Below are 16,546 nucleotides of genomic sequence, written 5' to 3' on the forward strand. Positions count from 1 at the left end.
CCTACTGATGGTATATTATTATATTAGTGACTACTATATTATTATATTAATGACTACTGATGGTATATTATTGTTATATTAGTAACTACCCTGCTGATGGTATATTATTATTATATTAGTGACTACCCTAGTGATGGTATATTATTGTTATATTTGTGACGACCCTACTGATGGTATATTATTATATTAGTGACTACCCTGCTGATGGTATATTATTATTATTATATTAGTAACTACCATACTGATGGTATACTATTATATTAGTAACTACCCTACTGATGGTATATTATTATATTAGTGACGACCCTACTGATGGTATATTATTATATTAGTGACTACCCTGCTGATGGTATATTATTATTATTATATTAGTAACTACCATACTGATGGTATACTATTATATTAGTGACTACCCTGCTGATGGTATATTATTATTATTATATTAGTGACTACCCTACTGATGGTATACTATTATATTAGTGACTACTCTACTGATGGTATATTATTGTTATATTAGTAACTACCCTGCTGATGGTATATTATTGTATTAGTGACTACCCTACTGATGGTATATTATTATATTAGTGACTACCCTACTGATGGTATATTATTGTTATATTAATAACTACCCTACTGATGGTATACTATTGTTATATTAGTAACTACCCTACTGATGGTATATTATTGTTATATTAGTATCTACCCTACTGATGGTATATTATTATATTAGTAACTACCCTACTGATGGTATATTATTGTTATATTAATAACTACCCTACTGATGGTATCCTATTATATTAGTAACTACCCTACTGATGGTATATTATTGTTATATTAGTAACTACCCTACTGATGGTATATTATTGTTATATTAGTAACTACCCTACTGATGGTATATTATTATATTAGTAACTAACCTACTGATGGTATATTATTGTTATATTAGTAACTACCCTACTGATGGTATATTATTGTTATATTAGTGACTACCCTAATGTTGGTATATTATTGTTATATTAGTAACTACCCTACTGATGGTATATTATTGTTATATTAGTAACTGCCCTGCTGATGGTATATTATTGTTATATTAGTGACTACCCTACTGATGGTATATTATTATATTAGTGACTACCCTACTGATGGTATATTATTATATTAGTAACTACCCTACTGATGGTATATTATTATATTAGTGACTACCCTACTGATGGTATATTATTGTTATATTAGTGACTACCCTACTGATGGTATATTATTATATTAGTGACTACCCTACTGATGGTATATTATTATATTAGTAACTACCCTACTGATGGTATATTATTATATTAGTGACTACCCTACTGATGGTATATTATTGTTATATTAGTGACTACCCTACTGATGGTATATTATTATATTAGTAACTACCCTACTGATGGTATATTATTATTATATTAGTAACTACCCTACTGATGGTATATTATTATATTAGTAACTACCCTACTGATGGTATATTATTATATTAGTGATTACCCTACTGATGGTATGTTATTATATTAGTGACTACACTACTGATAGTATATTATTGTTATATTAGTAACTACCCTACTGATGGTATATTATTATTATATTAGTGACTACCCTAGTGATGGTATATTATTGTTATATTTGTGACGACCCTACTGATGGTATATTATTATATTAGTGACTACCCTGCTGATGGTATATTATTATTATTATATTAGTAACTACCATACTGATGGTATACTATTATATTAGTGACTACCCTGCTGATGGTATATTATTATTATTATATTAGTGACTACCCTACTGATGGTATACTATTATATTAGTGACTACTCTACTGATGGTATATTATTGTTATATTAGTAACTACCCTGCTGATGGTATATTATTGTATTAGTGACTACCCTACTGATGGTATATTATTATATTAGTGACTACCCTACTGATGGTATATTATTGTTATGTTAATAACTACCCTACTGATGGTAACTATTGTTATATTAGTAACTACCCTACTGATGGTATATTATTGTTATATTAGTATCTACCCTACTGATGGTATATTATTATATTAGTAACTACCCTACTGATGGTATATTATTGTTATATTAATAACTACCCTACTGATGGTATCCTATTATATTAGTAACTACCCTACTGATGGTATATTATTGTTATATTAGTAACTACCCTACTGATGGTATATTATTGTTATATTAGTAACTACCCTACTGATGGTATATTATTATATTAGTAACTAACCTACTGATGGTATATTATTGTTATATTAGTAACTACCCTACTGATGGTATATTATTGTTATATTAGTGACTACCCTAATGTTGGTATATTATTGTTATATTAGTAACTACCCTACTGATGGTATATTATTATATTAGTGACTACCCTACTGATGGTATATTATTATATTAGTAACTACCCTACTGATGGTATATTATTATATTAGTGACTACCCTACTGATGGTATATTATTGTTATATTAGTGACTACCCTACTGATGGTATATTATTATATTAGTAACTACCCTACTGATGGTATATTATTATTATATTAGTAACTACCCTACTGATGGTATATTATTATATTTGTGACTACCCTGCTGATGGTATATTATTATATTAGTAACTACCCTACTGATGGTATATTATTATATTAGTGATTACCCTACTGATGGTATGTTATTATATTAGTGACTACACTACTGATAGTATATTATTGTTATATTAGTAACTACCCTACTGATGGTATATTATTGTTATATTAGTAACTACCCTACTGATGGTATATTATTATATTAGTGACTACCCTACTGATGGTATATTATTATATTAGTAACTACCCTACTGATGGTATATTATTATATTAGTGACTACCCTACTGATGGTATATTATTGTTATATTAGTGACTACCCTACTGATGGTATATTATTATATTAGTAACTACCCTACTGATGGTATATTATTATTATATTAGTAACTACCCTACTGATGGTATATTATTATATTTGTGACTACCCTGCTGATGGTATATTATTATATTAGTAACTACCCTACTGATGGTATATTATTATATTAGTGATTACCCTACTGATGGTATGTTATTATATTAGTGACTACACTACTGATAGTATATTATTGTTATATTAGTAACTACCCTACTGATGGTATATTATTGTTATATTAGTAACTACCCTACTGATGGTATATTATTGTTGCATTAGTAACTACCCTGCTGATGGTAAATTATTATTATTGTCTTTCAGTTAATTAAAACCTTATCTTAAAAATACTGTGACAGTATATAATGCAATAAAGCAATAACGTCATCATTTAGAGAGGGGCTCATGTTGTCTCCAAGTATTGAGATTCTCAGAATATTTAATATTTTTCACACAACTTAATTACTCCTGTTCCATTTACACCTTGATTCTGTGAATGATTTCTGACAATGTCCCCAGTAAGATTAGGAACACTGATTTGGAATTGACCGCTTTAGTCTGCAGCTGGCATTCTCATTTACAGTGTTAAAAAATCCACGCAAAGACATGATGTTGAGGTGCATTGGTTTGAATCTGAGTACATCTGAGTGCATCTGGATTTTATAGCTTGTTCAAACTAATTCAAACACCACTAGTGACATCTGCTGGTACACTGCTGTAGGAGATGAGTCCATTTAGCAAGTACAGTATACATACATGTGACCTCAAACAACAATACATTTTCCACAAAGAAACAAGAACACAATACAAGGCCACTTCAAAGTTGATACAGAGAATGAATGTTATCTGATTTATTGCATACACCTATTACTGCATTTGATAAATACTTCATCTGAAGTCATCACGGCTTAAAACAAGCCATTCAACAGACGATTGACTATTGATTGATTATTGTTCAATTGACACTCCACAGACAGTAGTCTAGTGGTATCGGAGCCAGTAACTTGACCTTGTCTGTCAAAGGCTTAGTACAAGTGCTCTGTCACAATGGCCTGTCAACCCCTCTGTCTGGCTATTTATAACGCATAGACACACTGCAGAAGCTGATCAGAAAGGTAGGACAGTAGTCAGAAGTGCTTACAAACATAACCCAGACTGACAGAGGGACACGAAGAGTTACAGAGGGTGAGTGGGGACGCCAATTATTTCTGTTGAATTTTGATATGAAATATTACTGGAAAATATTTTGGTACTTTGCTGCACTACTATCCTAAGAACATGTGTGTTTGTTTCTATGAGCAAGAGTGAGATGAAAACTGTTTTAAAGTGGTCAAGCACAAGAGATTTGGACAGAATAATAAGATTCATTCAGGAGATGTGAAGAACATGCCCATGACCTTAATTCAGAGTTTTCAACTGTCTGTTTGCTGTGGAGGATATAGGCTACGGGGCAGCAGGGTAGCCTAGTGGTTAGAGCGTTGGACTAGCAACCGGAAGGTTGCTGACAAGGTACAAGGTACAAATCTGTCGTTCTGCCCCTGAACATGCAGTTAACCCACTGTTCCTAGGCTGTCATTGAAAATAAGAATTTGTTCTTAACTGACTTGCCTGGTTAAATAAAGGTAAACAAAAAAAAAGTGATACTTGTTATTGTCAGTGGAGGCTGCTGAGGGGAGGACGGCTCTTACAAATGGCTGGAACGGAGCAAATGGAATGGCATCAAACACATGGAAACCATGAAACCCATGTGTTTGATGTTGTTTATACTTTTCCATTACCACGTGCCCATCCTCCCAAATTAAGGTCCCACCAGCCTCCTGTGGTCTCTGCCTTTAGGTTCAAAGTATACGCTCCCATTGATCTATTTTCATTGGTTTACTTTTTCAGATGGTGAAATTCTTCTGAACTAATAATATTTGTCGATATGGTGAGTGTATTTATTAAGATCTCGGTGTCAAACTATACAGTTAATCATCAAACTACAAAGTTCACCAACCCCATACTGCAGGATATTCAACATCACAATCAAAAAGGCCAAAAAACAGGATTCCTGACACTGATGCAAAACCTCTCTCTCCCTCTGTAGGTGAAAGGCAGTATGTACCCAGAGGGGCTTCATCAGCACTGTGAGAGGTGTTACAGCCTCCACTGCCAAGCCCCCGTGAACACCTCTGTCTCCTGTGTGGTCATTAAGTGTCATCTACATTGTGGCGCTGCCTTCCATAAGTGTAAGGAGGAGGAGCACCAGTTACTATGTCCCAATGAGATGGTCCCGTGCCTCAACGTTGACTACGGCTGTCCCTTCACCATGCTCCGCCACAGGCTCGCCAAGCACCTGGAGGTCTGTCCCGCTAGCACTGTCATCTGCTCACAGCAATGGATCCGCTTCCCAGTGGCAGACACAGATGCTTCCATCTACAGGTATAATGTGCGGTGGTGTGGTATAATGTGTTGTGGTGTGGTATAATGTGGTGTGGTGTGGTGTGGTATAATATGCTGGGGTGTGGTATAATGTGTTGTGGTGAGGTATAATGTGCTGTGGTGAGGTATAATGTGTTGTGGTGTGGTATAATGTGCTGTGGTGTGGTGTGGTATAATGTGGTGTGGTGTGGTATAATGTGCTGTGGTGTGGTGTGGTATAATGTGGTGTGGTGTGGTATAATGTGCTGTGGTGTGCTGTGGTATAATGTGTTGTGGTGTGGTATAATGTGTTGTGGTGTGGTATAATATGCTGTGGTGTGTTATAATGTGTTGTGGTGTGGTATAATGTGTTGTGGTGTGGTATAATGTGTTGTGGTGTGGTATAATATGCTGTGGTGTGGTATAATGTGTTGTGGTGTGGTATAATGTGGTGTGGTGTGGTATAATGTGGTGTGGTGTGGTATAATGTGTTGTGGTGTGGTATAATGTGCTGTGGTGAGGTATAATGTGTTGTGGTGTGGTATAATGTGCTGTGGTGTGGTATAATGTGGTGTGGTGTGGTATAATGTGTTGTGGTGTGGTATAATGTGCTGTGGTGAGGTATAATGTGTTGTGGTGTGGTATAATGTGCTGTGGTGTGGTATAATGTGTTGTGGTGTGGTATAATGTGCTGTGGTGTGGTATAATGTGCTGTGGTGTGGTATAATGTGCTGTGGTGTGGTGTGGTATAATGTGCTGTGGTGTGGTATAATGTGCTGTGGTGAGGTATAATGTGCTGTGGTGTGGTATAATGTGGTGTGGTGTGTTGTAATGTGGTGTGGTGTGTTGTAATGTGGTGTGGTGTGTTGTAATGTGGTGTGGTGTGTTGTAATGTGGTGTGGTGTGTTGTAATGTGGTGTGGTGTGTTGTAATGTGCTGTGGTGTGGTATAATGTGTTGTGGTGTGGTATAAAGTGCTGTGGTGTGGTATAATGTGCTGTGGTGTGGTATAATGTGCTGTGGTGTGGTATAATGCGCTGTGGTGTGGTGTGGTATAATGTGCTGTGGTGTGGTATAATGTGCTGTGGTGTGGTATAATGTGCTGTGGTGTGGTATAATGTGCTGTGGTGTGGTATAATGCGCTGTGGTGTGGTGTAATGTGGTGTGGTGTGTTGTAATGTGGTGTGGTCTGTTGTAATGTGCTGTGGTGTGGTATAATGTGTTGTGGTGTGGTGTGTTATAATGTGCTGTGGTGTGGTATAATGTGTTGTGGTGTGGTGTGGTATAATGTGTTGTGGTGTGGTATAATGTGTTGTGGTGTGGTATAATATGCTGTGGTGTGGTATAATGTGTTGTGGTGTGGTGTGGTATAATGTGCTGTGGTGTGGTATAATGTGTTGTGGTATAATATGCTGGGGTGTGGTATAATGTGCTGTGGTGTGGTATAATGTGTTGTGGTGTGGTGTGGTATAATGTGCTGTGGTGTGGTATAATGTGTTGTGGTATAATGTGTTGTGGTGTGGTGTGGTATAATGTGCTGTGGTGTGGTATAATGTGTTGTGGTGTGGTATAATGTGTTGTGGTGTGGTATAATGTGCTGGGGTTTGGTATAATGTGCTGTGGTGTGGTATAATGTGTTGTGGTATGGTATAATATGCTGGGGTGTGGTATAATGTGGTATAATGTGTTGTGGTATAATATGCTGGGGTGTGGTATAATGTGCTGTGGTTGTCAGGACCCGGTTTCGAACCTGGGTCTCCGGAGTGAGAAACAGTCACTTAACCAACTGAGCCACGAATAGACAGCAGAACCCAGAAGATGAGGCAGACACAGCAGTACTTAAGACGGTGTATTTAATAAAGAAAAAATCCTAAAATACAAAAAATGGCAAATCCAAAAGGTGGTAGGAAAAACACAAAAAGACCTCAAAAGAAACTCACCAAAAATAAACAAAAACAAAAAACAGAATACCACAAGAACTTCACCCGGAATCGACAAGAGCACACAGAACACTAGGGCAGGGTGCTAACATACAAACACAGAGCACAGAACTGAGGGAAACAAAGGGTTTAAATACAATCAGGGGAAACGAGACACAGGTGCAAATAATAATGGGGATCAAGGGAAAAACATAGGGACAAAAAGCACAATGGGGACATCTACTGACCAAAACCCGGAACAACCCTGGCCAAATCCTGACATAATCCCTCCCCTAGGAACGGCTCCTGACGTTCCTACCAGCTCTCTCAGGGTGGAGGACCCTGAACTGACGAATGAGGTCAGGGTCCAGGATGTCTTTGGCAGGAACCCAGGAGCGCTCCTCAGGACCGTAGCCTTCCCAGTCCACCAGATACTGCCAGGACCGCTGCACCCGGCGGGAATCCAGTATCCGGTGGACGGTATAAGCCGGCTGGCCTCCAATGACACGAGGCGGAGGGGGAGGTCTGTCTGCCGGGACAAGGGGAGAAAAACAACAGGTTTTAACAATGACACATGAAATGTGGGATTAATCTTAAGGGATCTGGGTAAGTGTAGGCGATAAGAAACTGGGTTAACTCTCCTGGCAACCTTGAAGGGACCGATGTATTTTTGGGACAGCTTGTGAGACTCCACCCGTAGAGGTAAGTCTCTTGTGGAAAGCCAGACTCTCTGGCCGGGGCGCAGGGTAGGCCCGGGACGGCGACGTCTGTTGGCTTGTTGTTGATACCTCTGTGAGGAACGCATCAGATTAAGACGGGTCTTCCTCCACATAAGCCGACAGCGTCTGACGAACCTCAAGGCTGAAGGCACTCTGACTTCTGCCTCCTGGTCCGGGAACAATGGAGGAGCATAGCCAAACTGACACTCGTGCGGGGACATACCAGTGGAGGAGGAGCGCAAGGTGTTGTGCGCGTATTCGGCCCAAACAATAAAGGATGACCATGTGGACGGGTTGTCACGAGTCATACATCGGAGGGTGGTTTCCAGCTCTTGATTCATCCTCTCTGTTTGGCCGTTGGACTCCAGATGGTACCCTGAAGATAGACTGGCAGAAGCCCCCATGAGTTGGCAGAAGGCCTTCCAAAACCTTGAGGCGAACTGGGGACCTCTGTCAGAAACCACATCTTGAGGAATGCCGAAGACTCGGAACACATGATTAATTACCAACTCAGCCGTTTCCTTGGCAGAAGGTAACTTAGTCAGAGGGACGAACCTGGCCGCCTTAGAAAACCTGTCGATTATGACTAGGATAGTAGTATTGCCATGAGATGGAGGAAGTCCAGTAATAACGTCCAATGAGATATGGGACCAGGGTCTGTGGGGAACAGGTAAAGGGTGAAGGAGTCCTTGAGGGCGGAGGTGAGAAGATTTGCCCTGGCAGCACACGGGGCAGGCATTGACGAAAGTGGCAACGTCTTCTCTTATGGTAGGCCACCAGAACTTACGCTGGATGAACTCCAAGGTGCGACCTACGCCCGGATGACAGGTGAGGCGAGAGGAGTGCCCCCACAGAAGGACCTGAGTCCTCACTGCCTTGGGGACAAACAACCGATTGGCAGGGCCTCCTTTAGGGTCCGGTTCGCTAGCTTGAGCACGTCTCACGGTATCCTCAACTTGCCACGAGATCGGAGCCACAATCTTAGCAGCAGGAAGGACAGGCATGTCCGTGTCATCTCGAATGGCAGGAGCGTAGACTCGGGACAGGGCATCCGGTTTGAGATTCTTCGACCCGGGCCGATAGGTGAGGATAAACTGGAATCGATTGAAGAAAAGAGACCATCTAGCTTGTCTAGAGTTCAATCGCTTCGCCTGCTGGATATACTCCAGATTTTTGTGGTCCGTAAGCACTTGAAACGGGTGAGAAGCCCCCTCGAGCCAGTGTCTCCATTCCTTCAATGCCATCTTAACCGCTAGGAGTTCACGATCCCCACATCGTAGTTCCTCTCAGTCGGGGTAAGCCGGTGTGAGAAGAAAGCGCACGGATGAAGCTTCTTGTCTTCACCCCTCTGAGACAGGACAGCTCCAACACCAACCTCTGATGCGTCTACCTCCACCACAAATGGTTCATCCGTAGTCGGTAGTATCAGGATGGGAGCAGAGAGGACGCGCTGCTTGAGTCCTTGGAAGGCCGTCTCAGCTTCTCTTCCCCACAAAAACCTTGCATTGCCACCTTTGGTTAAAGCTGAGAGAGGAGCTGCCACCAAACTGAAGTTCTTGATGAACTTGCGGTAAAAGTTTGTGAAGCCCAGGAAACGCTGAACATCCTTAACGGATTTGGGGGTGGGCCAATCCGCTACCGCCCTACCTTCCTAGGGTCCATTTGGACTCGACCGGGTTCCACTACAAATCCCAGGAATTGTACTCGGGATGAATGGAATTCACATTTTTCCGGCTTAATGTACAGATGGCTGTCCAGGAGGCGTTTGAGTACTTGTCTGACATGCTTAGTGTGTTCTTGAAGGGAGCTCGAAAAGATGAGGATGTCATCCAAGTAAACGAACACAAATATGTTAAGCATATCCCTAAGCACATCGTTTATGAGCGCTTGGAACACCGCTGGGGCGTTGGTCAGGCCGAAGGGCATCACCAAGTATTCATAGTGACCAGTAGGCGTGTTGAAAGCGGTCTTCCACTCGTCACCAGGTCTGATCCGCACAAGATGGTATGCGTTCCGCAGGTCAAGCTTAGTGAAAACAACTGCTTCCTGGAGCAGCTCGAAGGCTGTGGCCATAAGGGGTAGCGGGTAACGGTTACGGACGGTTATGTCATTGAGTCCCCGGTAGTCGATGCAAGGACGTAATCCACCGTCTTTCTTGGCCACAAAGAAAAACCCTGCTCCCCCGGGGAGGTTGATGGACGCATGAGGCCTGCTTCCAGAGAGTCCTTGATGTAGGTATCCATAGCAGCTCATTCGGGTGGAGATAGGGAAAAGATCCGACCCCTGGGGGGCAAGTGCCCGGAAACAGGTCGATGGGGCAATCGTAAGATCTATGGGGTGGTAGCATGGTGGCCCTCTGTTTGCTAAACACCAGTTTGAGGTCATGGTAACACTCGGGAACTCGGGTCAGGTCGATGGATTCTAAAGACTCGGGAGTAGAACTCGGGGAATTCTGGAAAATACAAGTAGCTTGGCACGTAGGACCCCACTGCTTGATAGTGCCCACAGACCAGTCGATGTGAGGGTTATGGCTGTGAAGCCAGGGGTATCCAAGGACGAGAGGGAACTCGGAACAGGAGATCAAATGAAAGTTCATCAATTCCTGGTGTTGTGAAACTGAAAGTCTCAAGGAGGTAGTGACATGAGTGACAAGTCCAGATCCCAAAGGGCTTCCATCCAATGTAGTAACCCTCATGGGGTCACTTAGAGGTTCAGAGGGAACGCCATTCTCCTTCGCCCAGACACCATCCATGAAGTTACCTGCGGCTCCAGAGTCTACCAAGGCTTGAAGGTGAAGCTTGTGGTTGTCCCAGGAGAGGGTGACTGGAATGAGCAGACGGGAGTTGGACGGATGGGAGGAGGTTATGTTTCCGTTACAGTTCCCCCGGTCTGTACGGGACAGAGCGTTTCCCTGGAGCCCGGGACACGTGGAACGGAAATGGCACGGTTTGCCGCAATATAGACAGCGTCGCTCCTCATCCGGCGGTCTCTCTCAGCCTGGGAGATGCGTCCAATCTGCATGGGTTCCGGTGGAGCCAGCGATGATAAAGGTGGGGACTCGGAGCTGGGACTGATAGGGGCTAGAGGTCTACGGTTGAGTTCTCTCTCTCTCAGACGCTGGTCAATGCGTGAGGCCAACTTGATCAGGGACTCGAGATTGTCCGGTGGTTCCCGAGTGGCCAGTTCATCTTGGATAGTGTCGGAAAGGCCTTTCAGAAAGCACACCGTGAGCGCCTCGTTGTTCCAGCCACTCGCTGCTGCTACCGTGCGGAACTGGATGGCATAGTCCGTCACGCTGCGCCAACCTTGATGGAGAGTCAGGAGCTGTTTGGCTGAGTCAGAACCACTGCTTGGGCCTTGAAACACTCGTTTGAATTCCTCAGCAAAGGCAGAGTAGCTGGCACAGCAGGAACTATGGGCATCCCACACAGCAGTAGCCCAGGCCAGGGCTTTTCCGACAGCAGGGTGATGATATATGCGATCTTAGACCGGTCGGTGGGAAACGACGAGGGTTGCAGCTCAAAGGAGAGAGAACATTGAGTGAGAAAGCCTTTACAAGCACTTGGATCACCTGAGAACCGTTGGGGAGGTGGAAGACGAGGTTCAGCCAGGGGGTTAACTGCCATGGGTACGTGAACCTGAGGTACTGGGACGGAAACTGTTGCCGGGGTAAGTCGATCAGATATTTGCTTAATGGAAGTCAGCATCTCCGACAGAAGATGAGAATGTCTAGCCATTAAGGCCTCTTGCTGAACCAGGGCGGCTTCGTGGCGTTGGACAGTCTCCTGGTGGTGGGACAGCGTGGCAAAAAGGTCCTGGGAACTGGCTGCCTCTGGGTTCATTTTTTGGCTCTGTGTTTCTTTCAGGACCCGGTTTCGAACCTGGGTCTCCGGAGTGAGAAACAGTCACTTAACCAACTGAGCCACGAATAGACAGCAGAACCCAGAAGATGAGGCAGACACAGCAGTACTTAAGACGGTGTATTTAATAAAGAAAAAATCCTAAAATACAAAAAATGGCAAATCCAAAAGGTGGTAGGAAAAACACAAAAAGACCTCAAAAGAAACTCACCAAAAATAAACAAAAACAAAAAAAAGAATACCACAAGAACTTCACCCGGAATCGACAAGAGCACACAGAACACTAGGGCAGGGTGCTAACATACAAACACAGAGCACAGAACTGAGGGAAACAAAGGGTTTAAATACAATCAGGGGAAACGAGACACAGGTGCAAATAATAATGGGGATCAAGGGAAAAACATAGGGACAAAAAGCACAATGGGGACATCTACTGACCAAAACCCGGAACAACCCTGGCCAAATCCTGACAGTGGTGTGGTATAATGTGTTGTGGTGTGAATAATATGCTGTGGTGTGGTATAATGTGCTGTGGTGTGGTGTGGTATAATGTGTTGTGCTGTGGTGTGGTATAATGTGCTGTGGTGTGGTATAATGTGCTGTGGTGTGGTATAATGTGTTGTGGTGTGAATAATATGCTGTGGTGTGGTATAATGTGCTGTGGTGTAGTATAATGTGCTGTGGTGTGGTATAATGTGGTGTGGTGTGGTATAATGTGGTGTGGTGTGGTATAATGTGGTGTGGTGTGGTATAATGTGGTGTGGTGTGGTATAATGTGCTGTGGTGTGGTGTGGTATAATGTGGTGTGGTATAATGTGGTGTGGTGTAGTATAATGTGCTGTGGTGTGGTACAATGTGGTGTGGTGTGGTATAATGTGGTGTGGTGTGGTATAATATGCTGGGGTGTGGTATAATGTGGTGTGGTGTAGTATAATGTGCTGTGGTGTGGTATAATGTGGTGTGGTGTGGTATAATGTGGTGTGGTGTGGTATAATGTGCTGTGGTGTGGTGTGGTATAATGTGGTGTGGTGTGGTATAATGTGGTGTGGTGTGGTATAATATGCTGTGGTGTGGTATAATGTGCTGTGGTGTGGTATAATGTGTTGTGGTGTGGTATAATGTGCTGTGGTGTGGAATAATGTGTTGTGGTGTGGTATAATGTGCTGTGGTGTGGTATAATGTGCTGGGGTGTGGTATAATGTGTTGTGGTGTGGTATAATATGCTGGGGTGTGGTATAATGTGTTGTGGTGTGGTATAATGTGCTGTGGTGTGGTATAATGTGTTGTGGTGTGGTATAATGTGTTGTGGTGTGGTATAATGTGCTGTGGTGTGGTGTGGTGTGGTATAATGTGCTGTGGTGTAGTATAATGTGCTGTGGTGTGGTATAATGTGCTGTGGTGTGGTATAATGTGTTGTGGTGTGGTGTGGTATAATGTGGTGTGGTGTGGTATAATATGCTGTGGTGTGGTATAATATGCTGTGGTGTGGTGTGGTATAATGTGTTGTGGTGTGGTATAATGTGTTGTGGTGTGGTATAATGTGCTGTGGTGTGGTATAATGTGCTGTGGTGTGGTATAATGTGTTGTGGTGTGGTATAATATGCTGTGGTGTGGTATAATGTGCTGTGGTGTGGTATAATATGCTGTGGTGTGGTATAATGTGTTGTGGTGTGGTATAATGTGCTGTGGTGTGGTGTGGTATAATGTGTTGTGGTGTGGTATAATGTGCTGTGGTGTGGTATAATGTGTTGTGGTGTGGTATAATGTGCTGTGGTGTGGTGTGGTATAATGTGGTGTGGTGTGGTATAATGTGTTGTGGTGTGGTATAATATGCTGGGGTGTGGTATAATATGCTGTGGTGTGGTATAATGTGTTGTGGTGGGGTATAATGTACTGTGGTGTGTTGTGGTATAATGTGTTGTGGTGTGGTATAATGTGCTGTGGTGTGGTATAATATGCTGGGGTGTGGTATAATGTGCTGTGGTGTGGTATAATGTGTTGTGGTGTGGTATAATGTGCTGTGGTGTGGTATAATGTGCTGTGGTGTGGTATAATGTGTTGTGGTGTGGTATAATGTGCTGTGGTGTGAATAATATGCTGTGGTGTGGTATAATGTGCTGTGGTGTGGTATAATGTGCTGTGGTGTGGTATAATGTGTTGTGGTGTGGTATAATGTGCTGTGGTGTGGTATAATATGCTGGGGTGTGGTATAATATGCTGGGGTGTGGTATAGTGTGCTGTGGTGTGGTATAATGTGTTGTGGTGTGGTATAATATGCTGTGGTGTGGTATAGTGTGTTGTGGTGTGGTATAATGTGTTGTGGTGTGGTATAATGTGCTGTGGTGTGGTGTGGTATAATGTGCTGTGGTGTGGTATAATGTGTTGTGGTGTGGTATAATGTGCTGTGGTGTGGTGTGGTATAATGTGCTGTGGTGTGGTATAATGTGTTGTGGTGTGGTATAATCTGGTGTGGTGTGGTATAGTGTGTTGTGGTGTGGTATAATGTGTTGTGGTGTGGTATAATGTGCTGTGGTGTGGTGTGGTATAATGTGCTGTGGTGTGGTATAATGTGTTGTGGTGTGGTATAATGTGCTGTGGTGTGGTGTGGTATAATGTGTTGTGGTGTGGTATAATGTGTTTTGGTGTGGTATAATGTGCTGTGGTGTGGTATAATGTGTTGTGGTGTGAATAATATGCTGTGGTGTGGTATAATATGCTGTGGTGTGGTATAGTGTGTTGTGGTGTGGTATAATGTGCTGTGGTGTGGTATAATGTGCTGTGGTGTGGTATAATGTGTTGTGGTGTGGTATAATGTGTTGTGGTGTGGTATAATGTGCTGTGGTGTGGTGTGGTGTGGTATAATGTGCTGTGGTGTGGTATAATGTGTTGTGGTGTGGTATAATGTGTTGTGGTGTGGTATAATGTGCTGTGGTGTGGTATAATGTGTTGTGGTGTGGTATAATGTGTTGTGGTGTGGTATAATGTGCTGTGGTGTGGTGTGGTGTGGTGTGGTATAATGTGCTGTGGTGTAGTATAATGTGCTGTGGTGTGGTATAATATGCTGTGGTGTGGTGTGGTATAATGTGCTGTGGTGTAGTATAATGTGTTGTGGTGTGGTATAATGTGGTGTGGTGTGGTATAATGTGCTGTGGTGTGGTATAATGTGCTGTGGTGTGGTTTGGTATAATGTGCTGTGGTGTGGTATAATGTGTTGTGGTGTGGTATAATGTGTTGTGGTGTGGTATAATGTGTTGTGGTGTGGTATAATGTGCTGTGGTGTAGTATAATGTGTTGTGGTGTGGTATAATGTGGTGTGGTGTGGTATAATGTGTTGTGGTGTGGTATAATGTGTTGTGGTGTGGTATAATGTGTTTTGGTGTGGTATAATGTGGTGTGGTGTGGTATAATGTGGTGTGGTGTGGTATAATATGCTGTGGTGTGGTGTAATATGCTGTGGTGTGGTGTGGTATAATGTGTTGTGCTGTGGTATAATGTGGTGTGGTGTGGTATAATGTGTTGTGGTGTGGTATAATGTGCTGTGGTGTGGTATAATGTGGTGTGGTGTGGTATAATGTGGTGTGGTGTGGTATAATGTGTTGTGGTGTGGTATAATGTGGTGTGGTGTGGTATAATGTGTTGTGGTGTGGTATAATGTGCTGTGGTGTGGTATAATGTGCTGTGGTGTGGTGTGGTATAATGTGTTGTGGTGTGGTATAATGTGTTGTGGTGTGGTATAATGTGGTGTGGTGTGGTATAATGTGTTGTGGTGTGGTATAATGTGTTGTGGTGTGGTATAATGTGCTGTGGTGTGGTATAATGTGTTGTGGTGTGGTATAATATGCTGTGGTGTGGTATAATGTGTTGTGGTGTGGTGTGGTATAATGTGTTGTGGTGTGGTATAATGTGCTGTGGTGTGGTACAATGTGCTGTGGTGTAGTATAATGTGCTGTGGTGTGGTGTGGTATAATGTGCTGTGGTGTAGTATAATGTGTTGTGGTGTAGTATAATGTGTTGTGGTGTGGTATAATGTGGTGTGGTGTGGTATAATGTGCTGTGGTGTGGTGTTCTATAATGTGCTGTGGTGTGGTATAATGTGGTGTGGTGTGGTGTGATATAATGTGCTGTGGTGTGGTATAATATGGTGTGGTGTGGTATAATGTGTTGTGGTGTGGTGTGGTTTAATGTGCTGTGGTGTGATATAATGTGTTGGGGTGTGGTATAATGTGTTGTGGTGTGGTGTGGTATAATGTGCTGTGGTGTGGTATAATGTGGTGTGGTGTGGTGTGTTATAATGTGCTGTGGTATGGTGTGGTATAATGTGCTGTACTGTGGTGTGGTGTGGTATAATGTGCTGTGGTGTGGTATAATGTGCTGTGGTGTGTTATAATGTGCTGTGGTATGGTGTGGTATAATGTGCTGTACTGTGGTGTGGTGTGGTATAATGTGTTGTGGTGTGGTATAATGTGCTGTGGTGTGGTATAATGTGTTGTGGTGTGGTATAATGTGCTGTACTGTGGTGTGGTGTTGTATAATGTGCTGGGGTGTGGTGTGGTATAATGTGTTGTGGTGTGGTATAATGTGTTGTGGTGTGGTATAATGTGGTGTGGTGTGGTATAATGTGTATTGGTGTGGTATAATATGATGTGGTGTGGTATAATGTGCTGGGGTGTGTTGTGG

The 16,546-nt window shown here is 42.7% G+C and overlaps 1 protein-coding gene across 1 annotated transcript in view; it reads left to right on the forward strand.

Moving 5' to 3' along the window:
* Nucleotides 1-16,546, forward strand: part of LOC135553496 (F-box only protein 40) — a 29,534-nt gene that overhangs the window by 1,408 nt on the left and 11,580 nt on the right. Inside the window, exon 3 of the mRNA XM_064985596.1 lies at nucleotides 5,059-5,393. Coding sequence (XP_064841668.1) covers nucleotides 5,059-5,393 — 335 coding nt within the window. The remainder of the gene's footprint in view (nucleotides 1-5,058; nucleotides 5,394-16,546) is intronic.

This window comes from Oncorhynchus masou, chromosome 13, assembly GCF_036934945.1.
Source record: "Oncorhynchus masou masou isolate Uvic2021 chromosome 13, UVic_Omas_1.1, whole genome shotgun sequence".
Lineage (NCBI taxonomy): Eukaryota > Metazoa > Chordata > Actinopteri > Salmoniformes > Salmonidae > Oncorhynchus > Oncorhynchus masou.